We start from the raw sequence: 12936 nt of genomic DNA on the forward strand, positions 1-12936 counted from the left end.
CATAGTAACTATATCCATACTATGACCAATAAGCATAGTAACTATATCCATACTATGACCAATAAGCATAGTAACTATATCCATACTATGACCAATAAGCATACTAACTATATCCATACTATGACCAATAAGCATACTAACTATATCCATACTATGACCAATAAGCATAGTAACTATATCCATACTATGACCAATAAGCATACTAACTATATCCATATCTATGACCAGTAAGCATAGTAACTATATCCATACTATGACCAATAAGCATACTAACTACATCCATACCATACTGACCAATAAGCATAGTAACTATATCCATACTATGACCAATAAGCATAGTAACTATATCCATATATGACCAATAAGCATATGACCAATAAGCATACTAACTATATCCATACTATGACCAATAAGCATACTAACTATATCCATACTATGACCAATAAGCATAGTAACTATATCCATACTATGACCAATAAGCATACTAACTATATCCATACTATGACCAATAAGCATATAACTATATCCATACTATGACCAATAAGCATACTAACTATATCCATACTATGACCAATAAGCATAGTAACTATATCCATACTATGACCAATAAGCATAGTAACTATATCCATACTATGACCAATAAGCATACTAACTATATCCATACTATGACCAATAAGCATAGTAACTATATCCATACTATGACCAATAAGCATATAACTATATCCATACTATGACCAATAAGCATAGTAACTATATCCATACTATGACCAATAAGCATACTATATCTATATCCATACTAACTGACCAATAAGCATACTAACTATATCCATACTATGACCAATAAGCATACTAACTATATCCATAACTATATCCATAGTAACTATATCCATACTATGACCAATAAGCATAGTAACTATATCCATACTATGACCAATAAGCATACTAACTATATCCATACTATGACCAATAAGCATACTAACTATATCCATACTATGACCAATAAGCATAGTAACTATATCCATACTATGACCAATAAGCATACTAACTATATCCATACTATGACCAGTAAGCATACTAACTATATCCATACTATGACCAGTAAGACATAAGCATAAACTATATCCATACTATGACCATACTATATCCATATATGACCAATAAGCATACTAACTATATCCATACTATGACCAATAAGCATAGTAACTATATCCATACTATGACCAATAAGCATACTAACTATATCCATACTATGACCAATAAGCATACTAACTATATCCATACTATGACCAATAAGCATAGTAACTATATCCATACTATGACCAATAAGCATACTAACTATATCCATACTATGACCAATAAGCATACTAACTATATCCATACTATGACCAATAAGCATACTAACTATATCCATACTATGACCAATAAGCATACTAACTATATCCCTACTATGACCAATAAGCATAGTAACTATATCCATACTATGACCAATAAGCATACTACATACTCAATTCACGTCACAAATAGTACAGTTAGTGTGGTTAGAATGAGTATTGGAACACAGCTCAGGCCAGGGAGAAAGAGAGGGAGGAGTCAGAGAGAGATGACCTGCCTACCAGTCATCAACCCTCACCTCAATCGTCCCCTGAACTGCTTTTACTCACTGAACATGTTTGAAGGACACACTTTGTACTTTCAAAGTACACTAATATTATGTCAACAAAGGCATTACTTAGGTCATTTACTATGATAGACATGAACCCCAAAACATTATCTGATGTGAATAATCTTGTTAACTTTCCCTGATTGATTAAACATTGTGCTGGAGACATGAATTACAGTTAAGAGATACAACACTGTCTTAACAACAGACGATCATTTCAAACATCCCAGCGGTTAAGGCCTTTATATTTCCCTCTGTGGCATTCATTCATTCATTCCTTCCTTCCTTCATTCCTTCCTTACTTCCTTCAAGGTTCTGAAATATGGAAATCCTGACATTCAAGTCAAGTCCTTGTGTCAGTGCGGAGACTGGGTTCTGTTGTGTTGCCCTATGATGTGTTACTGACTGGGGGCTGTTAATTCTCAACCTCCCTGGAGATGTGACATGGGTCAGAGAGAGAGAGAGAGAGAGAGAGAGGCAGACCAAGGTGAGCAGACGACAGCCGGACCCCCTTCCCCTCCCCTATACAACCCTCCCCCTTCCCTCCCTTCTCCAGACCGGCATCCCCAAAGTGCACGCTTGGGGGTTGACACCAAATTACACAAACATTACACAAACCCAAATAGACAGTTGAGCATGTGGGACTGTGAGGCTAAAGTATAAGGTCGGTGATTGTAGTGGTAATGATAGTCTCTAGGTATAAAGACTACAGTATAAGGTCTGTAGTGGTTATGATAGTCTCTAGGTATAAAGACTACAGTATAAGGTCTGTAGTGGTAATGATAGTCTCTAGGTATAAAGACTACAGTATAAGGTCTGTAGTGGTTATGATAGTCTCTAGGTATAAAGACTACAGTATAAGGTCTGTAGTGGTAATGATAGTCTCTAGGTATAAAGACTACAGTATAAGGTCTGTAGTGGTAATGATAGTCTCTAGGTAAAAAGACTACAGTATAAGGTCTGTAGTGGTAATGATAGTCTCTAGGTATAAAGACTACAGTATAAGGTCTGTAGTGGTAATGATAGTCTCTAGGTATGAAGACTACAGTATAAGGTCTGTAGTGGTAATGATAGTCTCTAGGTATAAAGACTACAGTATAAGGTCTGTAGTGGTTATGATAGTCTCCAGGTATTAAGACTACAGTATAAGGTCTGTAGTGGTTATGATAATCTCTAGGTATAAAGACTACAGTATAAGGTCTGTAGTGGTAATGATAGTCTCCGGGTATAAAGACTACAGTATAAGGTCTGTAGTGGTAATGATAGTCTCCAGGTATAAAGACTACAGTATAAGGTCAGGGGTTGTAGTGGTAATGATAGTCTCCAGGTATAAAGACTACAGTATAAGGTCTGTAGTGGTAATGATAGTCTCCAGGTATAAAGACTACAGTATAAGGTCTGTAGTGGTAATGATAGTCTCCGGGTATAAAGACTACAGTATAAGGTCTGTAGTGGTAATGATAGTCTCTAGGTATAAAGACTAGAGTATAAGGTCTGTAGTGGTAATGATAGTCTCTAGGTATAAAGACTACAGTATAAGGTCTGTAGTGGTAATGATAGTCTCCAGGTATAAAGACTACAGTATAAGGTCTGTAGTGGTTAGGATAGTCTCCAGGTATAAAGACTACAGTATAAGGTCTGTGGTGGTAATGATAGTCTCCAGGTATAAAGACTACAGTATAAGGTCTGTAGTGGTTAGGATAGTCTCCAGGTATACATATCAATGTACTGTATCCTCACAGGCCCTTCCTTAGGACAACACAGTAACACAAGGTTAGCTTATAGACCCCTGCTTTTATGTGAAGTTTAATGTGGCGTTGGTATCATGGGCCACATTATGGGGATGTGAGATGGCAGTGTGTTGTGTGTGTGTGTGTGTGTGTGTGTGTGTGTGTGTGTGTGTGTGTGTGTGAGATGGCAGCAGAGCAGCTGAGGGATGAGCTCAGGCATTCTAACAGACTCACTGGGATGAACGGAGGCACGGAGGAGTGAGAAAGAGGGGATGGAGGGAGTGAGGGGGGTGAATGAAAGGTGGAGGGGTGGAGGAGGGAGAAAGAGGGGATGGAGGGAGTGAGGGGGTGAAGGAAAGGTGGAGGGGTGGAGGAGGGAGAAAGAGGGGATGGAGGGAGTGAGGGGGTGAATGAAAGGTGGAGGGGTGTAGGAGGGAGAAAGAGGGATGGAGGCACTGAGAGGGGGGAAAGAAGGGTGGAGGGGCGGAAGAGAGGTGGAACGGAGAGAAACTGAGGCATGAGATGTTGTGGTTACTCTCTCCGTCTCCCTCTGTCTCTCTCTCTGTCTCTCTCTCTCTCCCTCTGTCTCTCTCTCTCTCTCTCTCTGTCTCTCTCTGTCTCTCTGTCTCTCTCTCTCCTCCCTCTGTCTCTCTTTATCTCTCTCTCTCTTTCTCTCTCTATCCCTTCTCTTAACATCTCTCCATCTCTAAGTTAATGACTTGTGAGGTTAGAGATCAGTGTAATTGGCCACATCCTAGGGAAGTGTTAGGTCACAAACAGCCCTGTTCGGCATGATCCATCCTGACAATGCACAGCAGCCTCCCTCCCTCGTCACACTATACTAATCCACCACAGACACAGCAACACTACATTAACCCACCACAGATACAGCCACACTACATTAACCCACCACAGATACAGCCACACTACATTAACCCACCACAGATACAGCAACACTACATTAACCACCACAGACACAGCAACACTACACAGCAACACTACATTAACTACCACACTATACTACATTAACCACCACAGATACAGCCACACTACATAGATCCACCACAGATACAGCAACACTACATTAACCCACCACAGATACAGCAACACTACATTAACCACCACAGATACAGCAACACTACATTAACCCACCACAGATACAGCAACACTACATTAACCCACCACAGATACAGCAACACTACATTAATCCACCACAGACACAGCAACACTACATTAACCACCACAGATACAGCAACACTACATTAACCACCACAGACACAGCAACACTACATTAACCACCACAGATACAGCAACACTACATTAACCACCACAGATACAGCCACACTACATTAACCACCACAGATACAGCAACACTACATTAACCCACCACAGATACAGCCACACTACATTAACCACCACAGATACAGCAACACTACATTAACCCACCACAGATACAGCAACACTACATTAACCACCACAGATACAGCAACACTACATTAACCACCACAGATACAGCCACACTACATTAACCACCACAGATACAGCAACACTACATTAACCACCACAGATACAGCCACACTACATTAACCACCACAGATACAGCCACACTACATTAACCCACCACAGACACAGCAACACTACATTAACCCACCACAGATACAGCAACACTACATTAACCACCACAGATACAGCAACACTACATTAACCACCACAGATACAGCAACACTACATTAACCACCACAGATACAGCCACACTACATTAACCACCACAGATACAGCAACACTACATTAACTACCGTTAAGGTTAAGGTGCCCTTAACTGTGATATACAACCGCATAGCAATGATAACATCACAGGCACAGCTCCGTACACTACACACAGAATGCGTACCAAATGGCACCCTATTCCCTAACAGCCCTATGTCCCTCAGTCTAAAGGAGGGTGGTCTATAGGAAATAGGGAGCCGTGTTCCCCTTCTTCAACAGCTGTCCGTGAGTTTTAACACCTTGACAAATTGACCCCCCCCACACCCACCCCCCATCCTCTCTAGCCCTCTGTGGTTGTCAAATGGTACCCTACTGCCTAGCATAGACCCCTGTGCACCCTGGTTAAAAGTAGTGCACTATGTAGGGAATAGGGTGCCATTTGGGATGCATGCAAAAAATATGTCAAGAGTCCTTTCAGATAACTGAGTATAGCAGCTTGGCAACAGTACGATTTTGCATCTTCGGGCGTTTGATTGGCAGGCTCTTCCATCACCATGCTTTTGATTGGCAGGCTCTTCCATCACCATGCGTTTGATTGGCAGGCTCTACCATCTTCGGGCGTTTGATTGGCAGGCTCTTCCATCACCATGCGTTTGATTGGCAGGTTCTTCCATCTCCGGGCGTTTGATTGACAGGCCCTTCCATCTCCAGTGTTTGATTGGCAGGCTCTTCCATCTCTAGCATTTGATTGGCAGGCTCTGCCATCATCATGCGTTTGATTGGCAGGTTCATCCATCTCCGGGCGTTTGATTGGCAGGCTCTTCCATCTCCGGCGTTTGATTGGCAGGTTCATCCATCTCCGGGCGTTTGATTGACAGGCCCTTCCATCTCCAGCGTTTGATTGGCAGGCTCTTCCATCTCCGTGCATTTGATTGGCAGGCTCTTCCATCTCCGGCGTTTGATTGGCAGGCCCTTCTATCTCCATGCGTTTGATTGGCAGGCTCTTCCATCTCCGGCGTTTGATTGGCAGGTTCTTCTATCTCCATGCATTTGATTGGCAGGCTCTTTCATCTCCGAGCATTTGAATGGCAGGCTCTTCCATCTTCGGCATTTGATTGGCAGGCTCTTCCATCTCCGGAGTTTGATTGGCAGGCTCTTCCATCTCCGAGAGTTTGATTGGCAGGCTCTTCCATCTCCATGTGTTTGATTGGCAGGCTTTTCCATCTCCAGGCGTTTGATTGGCAGGCTCTTCTATCTCCATGCGTTTGATTGGCAGGCCCTTCTATCTCCATGCATTTGATTGGCAGGCTCTTCTCTCTCCATGCGTTTGATTGGCAGGCTCTTCTATCTCCATGCATTTGATTGGCAGGCTCTTGCCTCTCCATGCGTTTGATTGGCAGGCTCTTCTATCTCCATGCATTTGATTGGCAGGCTCTTGCCTCTCCATGCGTTTGATTGGCAGGCTCTTCTATCTCCATGCGTTTGATTGGCAGGCCCTTCCATCTCCATGCGTTTTATTGGCAGGCTCTTTCATCTCTGAGCATTTGATTGGCAGGCTCTTCTATCTTCGGGCGTTTGATTGGCAGGCTCTTCCATCTTCAGGCGTTTGATTGGCAGGCTCTTCCATCTTCAAGCATTTGATTGGCAGGCTCTTCCATCTCCAAGCATTTGATTGGCAGGCTCTTCCATCTCCAGGCATTTGATTGGCAGGCTCTTCCATCTCCAGGCATTTGATTGGCAGGCTTTTCCATCTCCAGGCATTTGATTGGCAGGCTCTTCATCTCCAGGCATTTGATTGGCAGGCTCTACCATCTCCAGGCATTTGATTGGCAGGCTTTTCCATCTCTAGGCATTTGATTGGTAGGCTCATTCTTTGGCAGTGAGTTTGTTGTTGTTTTTCTTTCTGCCTTGAGACATTTCAAGTTCTCCCCTCCTGAGGGGGCAATGCATACAATGCACACACACCATCAGTTGCCACGGCACTGTGGGTGTGCTGGGTGTCATTTGTTCCAGAAGTTGACATCTGACTGGTATGAATGTTATGTTTTTTCATTTAAAAGGGTTTTATTGGTATGGTATGAAGTATTGTATATTTGCTGAAAATCACAATGGTGGCATACCTCTGAACATTCCAGTATGCTGTTATTTAACACACCAGATATGTCATTCCTATGTGCATCTCTATGTGCGATATGACATCCTGGATAAAAGCTGTTATTTTTCCCACTGTCACAGCTACTGTTGTCTGTTTTACAAATACTGGGAGTGTGTGTGTAGAGATGGGTTTCACTGTGTCTGAATGCTGAATGCTCCAATCTGTGTGTGCGTGTGCATGTATGTGTGTGTGTGTACAGTTATCCCCAGCCAGTGAGATTTGCTTATTTGTGAATGTTGAGTGTGTGTCTACAATAGTAATTCAGTGAGACAGCTCATCCTTGGACAGGTCCCTCTGTCCACTGTTACTCCTCCTCAACAGCTCAGCCTTGGACAGGTCCCTCTGTCCACTGTGACTCTTCCTCAACAGCTCAGCCTTGGACAGGTCCCTCTCTCCACTGTGACTCTTCTTCAACAGCTCAGCCTTGGACAGGTCCCTCTGTCCACTGTGACTCCTCCTCAACAGCTCAGCCTTGGACAGATCCCTCTGTCCACTGTGACTCTTCCTCAACAGCTCAGCCTTGGACAGGTCCATCTGTCCACTGTGACTCTTCCTCAACAGCTCAGCCTTGGACAGGTCCCTCTGTGACTCTTCCTCAACAGCTCAGCCTTGGACAGGTCCCTCTGTCCACTGTGACTCTTCCTCGACAGCTCAGCCTTGGACAGGTCCCTCTGTCCACTGTGACTCTTCCTCAACAGCTCAGCCTTGGACAGGTCCCTCTGTCCACTGTGACTCTTCCTCAACAGCTCAGCCTTGGACAGGTCCATCTGTCCACTGTGACTCTTCCTCAACAGCTCAGCCTTGGACAGGTCCCTCTCTCCACTGTGACTCTTCCTCAACAGCTCAGCATTGGACAGGTCCCTCTGTCCACTGTGACTCTTCCTCAACAGCTCAGCCTTGGACAGGTCCCTCTCTCCACTGTGACTCTTCCTCAACAGCTCAGCCTTGGACAGGTCCCTCTCTCCACTGTGACTCTTCCTCAACAGCTCAGCCTTGGACAGGTCCCTCTGTCCTCTGTGACTCTTCCTCAACAGCTCAGCCTTGGACAGGTCCCTCTGTCCTCTGTGACTCTTCCTCAACAGCTCAGCCTTGGACAGGTCCCTCTGTCCACTGTGATCAATGCCGATGTGAATCACACTGATGAGGACTTTCTCTTCTGCTTTTACTATGTGGGTCATTGTATTCCAAAATTAGCATAGCCAGCCTGTTGATATTAGCTCCTGTTAGCCATTAGAATGAATGGATGAAAGTGAATGTAGCCAGATACATGTTCCCTGTCTATTCCCCGTGGTGCAGTTTATTAGAGACTATTAACAATATGAACACATTCAGTGTCTTCTAACCTCTTTTGTTGTTGACAACAGAAGTGTGTCCATGTCGCCGTCCATTAATGTGTAATAGGATCCATATGGCTGACAGTGGTGCTCTCTACCCTCTGTGGCCGTTCTGTGATTGTCACGGTCAAGCAATCAATCAATCACACTTATTTATAAAACCTTTTGTACATCAGCAGATGTCACAAAATGTTATACAGAAACCCAGCCTAAAACCCCAAACAGCAAGCAATGCAGATGTAGAAGCACGGTGGCTAGGAAAAACTCCCTAGAGAGGCAGAAAGACAGGAAGAAACCTAGAGAGGAACCAGGCTCTGAGGGGAGGCCAGTCCTCTTCTGGCTGTGCCAGGTGGAGATTATAACAGAACATGGCCAAGATGTTCAAACGTTAGTAGATGACCAGCAGGGTCAAATAATAATAATCACAGTGGTTGTTGGGGGTGCAACAGGTCAGCAATAAATGTCAGATGGCTTTTCATAGCCGAGCTTTCAGAGGTCGAGACAGCAGATGTGGTAGAGAGGGAGAGGGAGCGAGAGAGAGAGAGAGAGGAGGGAGGGAGCGAGAGAGAGGGAGAGAGAGGGAGGGAGAGAGAGGGAGAGAGATGGAGAGAGAGAGAGATGGAGAGCCCCAGGACAGCAGCACAATTAGACCCAACCAAATCATGAGAAAACAAAAAGATAATTACTTGACACATTGGAAAGAATTAACAAAAAAACAGAGCAAACTAGAATGCTATTTGGCCCTACACAGAGACTACACAGCGGCAGAATACCTGACCACTGTGACTGACCCAAAATTAAGGAAAGCTTTGACTATGTACAGACTCAGTGAGGATAGCCTTGCTATTGAGAAAGGCCGCCGTAGGCAGACATGGCTCTCAAGAGGAGACAGGCTATGTGCTCACTGCCCACAAAATGAGGTGGAAACTGAGCTGCACTTCCTAACCTCCTGCCCAATGTATGACCATATTAGAGAGACATATTTCCCTCAGATTACACAGATCCACAAAGAATTCGAAAACAAATCCAATTTTGATAAACTCCCATATCTACTGGGTGAAATTCCACAGTGTGCCATCACAGCAGCAAGATTTGTGACCTGTTGCCACGAGAAAAGGGCAACCAGTGAAGAACACACACCATTGTAAATACAACCCATATTTAAGCTTATTTATTTTATCTTGTGTCCTTTACCATTTGTACATTGTTAAAACACTGTATATATATAATATGACATTTGTAATGTCTTTATTGTTTTGAAACTTCTGTATGTGTAATGTTTACTGTTAATTTTTATTGTTTATTTCACTTTATATATTCACTTTATATATTATCTACCTCACTTGCTTTGGCAATGTTAACACATGTTTCCCATGCCAATAAAGCCCTTGAATTGAATTGCATTGAGAGGGAGAGGGAGAGAGAGGGAAAGGGAGAGAGGGAGGAGAGAGGGAGGAGAGAGGGAGAGAGAGGGAGAGAGAGGGAGAGAGACAGAGAGAGAGAGGGAGAGAGAGGGAGAGAGAGAGGGTTGAAAACTCAGGTCTGGGATAAGGTACCACGTCCGGTGAACACTGCTCACCTGTGGTCTGTGGTTACAGCCAATCACACTACAGCCAGTCCAGTTCCAATCCTTGCTGGAGCACTCAGACCTGCTGTAGTGTTCATAGGTTGCCTTTGACGACTTAGGGGCCCTTGGCGGTTTTCTGTTTTGTGGTTGTTTGAAGTTATCTGTTGAATTGATGGGTTAAGAGAATCTAATGGTGTACATCAATTTCACTTTGAATTACTGTCATTTATTAAGTAGGTCTTACTGCACTGCTGCATGGGTAGTATCTAATGGAGATCCTAATGAACTAAACTAAACAGTACTTCATCTCTCTGTCTCCCTCTCTGTCTCTGTGTCTCTGTCTTTCTGTCTCTCTCTGTCTCTGTCTCTGTCTCTGTCTCTCTGTCTGTCTGTCTGTCTGTCTGTCTGTCTGTCTGTCTGTCTGTCTGTCTGTCTGTCTGTCTGTCTGTCTGTCTGTCTGTCTGTCTGTCTGTCTGTCTGTCTGTCTGTCTGTCTGTCTGTCTGTCTCTCTCTCTCTCTCTCTCTCTCCCCCTCTCTCTCTCTCTCTCTCTCTCTCTCTCTCTCAGCTGACTGACTGGTGTGGTGGATACCCTGCTTGACCCCCACATAGTCCTGATTGTGGAGAGCTCTGACCAGGGGGGAAGACTTTTAACGTGACACGCCGGACCATGGACAGGAAGAGGAAATGGGTGCTGAGCAGCGGTGCTTTGCTGGTGATATTCCTTGGTCGCATGACCACAGCCTTAGAAGTGCCTCTTGACCGTAAGTACAGTAGGATATGGTGACTGTAGATCACAGTATTGAATGGGTACTGTATTATTTAGTTACTGGAGTTATATGTTTTCAGATTTCATGACATTACAGGTTACAAGTTAGTATGTAGAGGGTTTGAAAGCATCCAGTCAATGAACCATAGATACAGTAGCTTCCTTCCAGTGACTTGCATCTCAACAACACTGCATGGTGACATGATATGCATGTTGGGACAGATCTCACATGATGATTTAGTTCAACCACAGTGGAGAGGAATCTTCTAGTATTGTCTTGCCACGTTTTTTTTGCATCGCAAATGGCACCCTATTCCCTTTATAGTGCACTACTTCTGACCAGAGCCCTATGCACCCTGGTCAAAAGTAGTGCACTACTAGTGTATAGGGAATAGGCTGTCATTTGGGACTCAGCCACTACCCACATGATCTTTATCTGCTTGTTGACTAATACTTAGCTTTCCTCACCTTCCTCAATGTTTTTATGACTGTTCATGGGGGACAAAAAGCTGAGGTTCTGGAAGGATGTAAGTGATGGGTCCAGGACTCTGCTGTGAGATGTGGAGTGATGGAGCGTGGAGATCTTACTGTTGTGTGGATTGGAGTGACGTCGCTTAAATTTGCATGTAGCTATTTTGGCCCCTGTGTTTACAAACAAGCTGTTTATTGAGGTTTGTGATTTCATGTTTGTTATTGACGTTTGAACCATTTCATTGAATGGGAATACAATGATGGTCTAAGGGAATAATAAGATGAAGTGATGATGTAGATGTAGCATGTTGTCTAGCTGTCTAGTGGTCCACTAGACAATGTGTTGTGGTTGAGCAATACAGGAAGTGTCTGCTGCATCTTATCCTGCTGAGTGCATGCTCTTTACTTTTCCTTCCATTTGATCTAATGCTGGCTAACGTGTTGCTGACGTGTTGCTAACGTGTTGCTAACGTGTTGCTGACGTGTTGCTAACGTGTTGCTAACATGTCGCGTCTGCTTCTCTCTCTGAGTGAGTGTGTGTGTGCATATATGTGTGTGTGTGTGTGGAGTGTGTGTGTGTGTGTGTGTGTGTGTGTGTGTGTGTGTCTCACTGGGTGTGTGTGTGCACATTGTGGAGCAAAGTGTGTGTAGATTTGCCTCTGTTTAACACCCCTCTTACTCCTCTCCTCTAGTACCACAGCCTCCCACTATAACCCAACAATCCCCTAAGGATTTCATCATCGACCCTCGGGAGAACATCCTCATCTACTGTGAGGCCAAAGGGAAGCCGCATCCCAGGTGAGTGGAATGCTGTGTGAATAAATCCCCATGGAGACCATTACCATAGAGACCCATTGTCCGTCGCTTTAGTAACGTTTGACTGTAACACCTGACTGCACCTAACTGCCTACATTTAAGTAGAAACTCCCTCTCGAGAGTCTCTACACTCTTAGAAAAAGAAGGTGGTATCTTGAATCAAAAAGGGTTATTTGTCTGTTCCCATAGGAGAACCCTTTGAAGAACCCTTTAAGGTTACAGAAACACCGTTAGATACACCACCTACAGTACTGACTCTCAAGAGGAGGTTTCTAAACCATTAGATACACCACCTACAGTACTGACTGTCAACAAGAGGTTTCTAAACCATTAGATACACCACCTACAGTACTGACTGTCAACAAGAGGTTTCTAAACAATTAGATACACCACCTACAGGACTGACTGTCAACAAGAGGTTTCTAAACCATTAGATACACCACCTACAGTACTGACTCTCAAGAGGAGGTTTCTAAACCATTAGATACACCACCTACACTACTGACTGTCAACAAGAGGTTTCTAAACCATTAGATACACCACCTACAGTACTGACTCTCAAGAGGAGGTTTCTAAACCATTAGATACACCACCTACAGTACTGACTCTCAACAAGAGGTTTCTAAACCATTAGATACACCACCTACAGTACTGACTGTCAACAAGAGGTTTCTAAACCGTTAGATACACCACCTACAGTACTGACTGTCAACAAGAGGTTTCTAAACC

General features: G+C 43.9%; 2 protein-coding genes across 2 annotated transcripts in view; one reads left to right on the plus strand and one right to left on the minus strand.

The window, feature by feature from the left end:
- The first annotated feature begins 1976 nt into the window (after positions 1-1976).
- The window catches only part of nrcama (neuronal cell adhesion molecule a), a 52034-nt gene continuing 41074 nt past the window's right edge, over positions 1977-12936 (plus strand). The window contains exons 1-4 of the mRNA XM_065021354.1: positions 1977-2147; positions 10720-10915; positions 11430-11447; positions 12084-12189. Coding sequence (XP_064877426.1) covers positions 10822-10915; positions 11430-11447; positions 12084-12189 — 218 coding nt within the window. The 5' untranslated portion in view covers positions 1977-2147; positions 10720-10821. The remainder of the gene's footprint in view (positions 2148-10719; positions 10916-11429; positions 11448-12083; positions 12190-12936) is intronic.
- Positions 7807-8430, minus strand: LOC135573028 (pro-thyrotropin-releasing hormone-B-like). The gene has a single exon (XM_065022089.1). It carries the CDS (start codon positions 8428-8430, stop codon positions 7807-7809), a length of 624 nt encoding a protein of 207 aa, XP_064878161.1.

Source organism: Oncorhynchus nerka, linkage group LG8 (genome assembly GCF_034236695.1).
Source record: "Oncorhynchus nerka isolate Pitt River linkage group LG8, Oner_Uvic_2.0, whole genome shotgun sequence".
NCBI classification, from domain to species: domain Eukaryota; kingdom Metazoa; phylum Chordata; class Actinopteri; order Salmoniformes; family Salmonidae; genus Oncorhynchus; species Oncorhynchus nerka.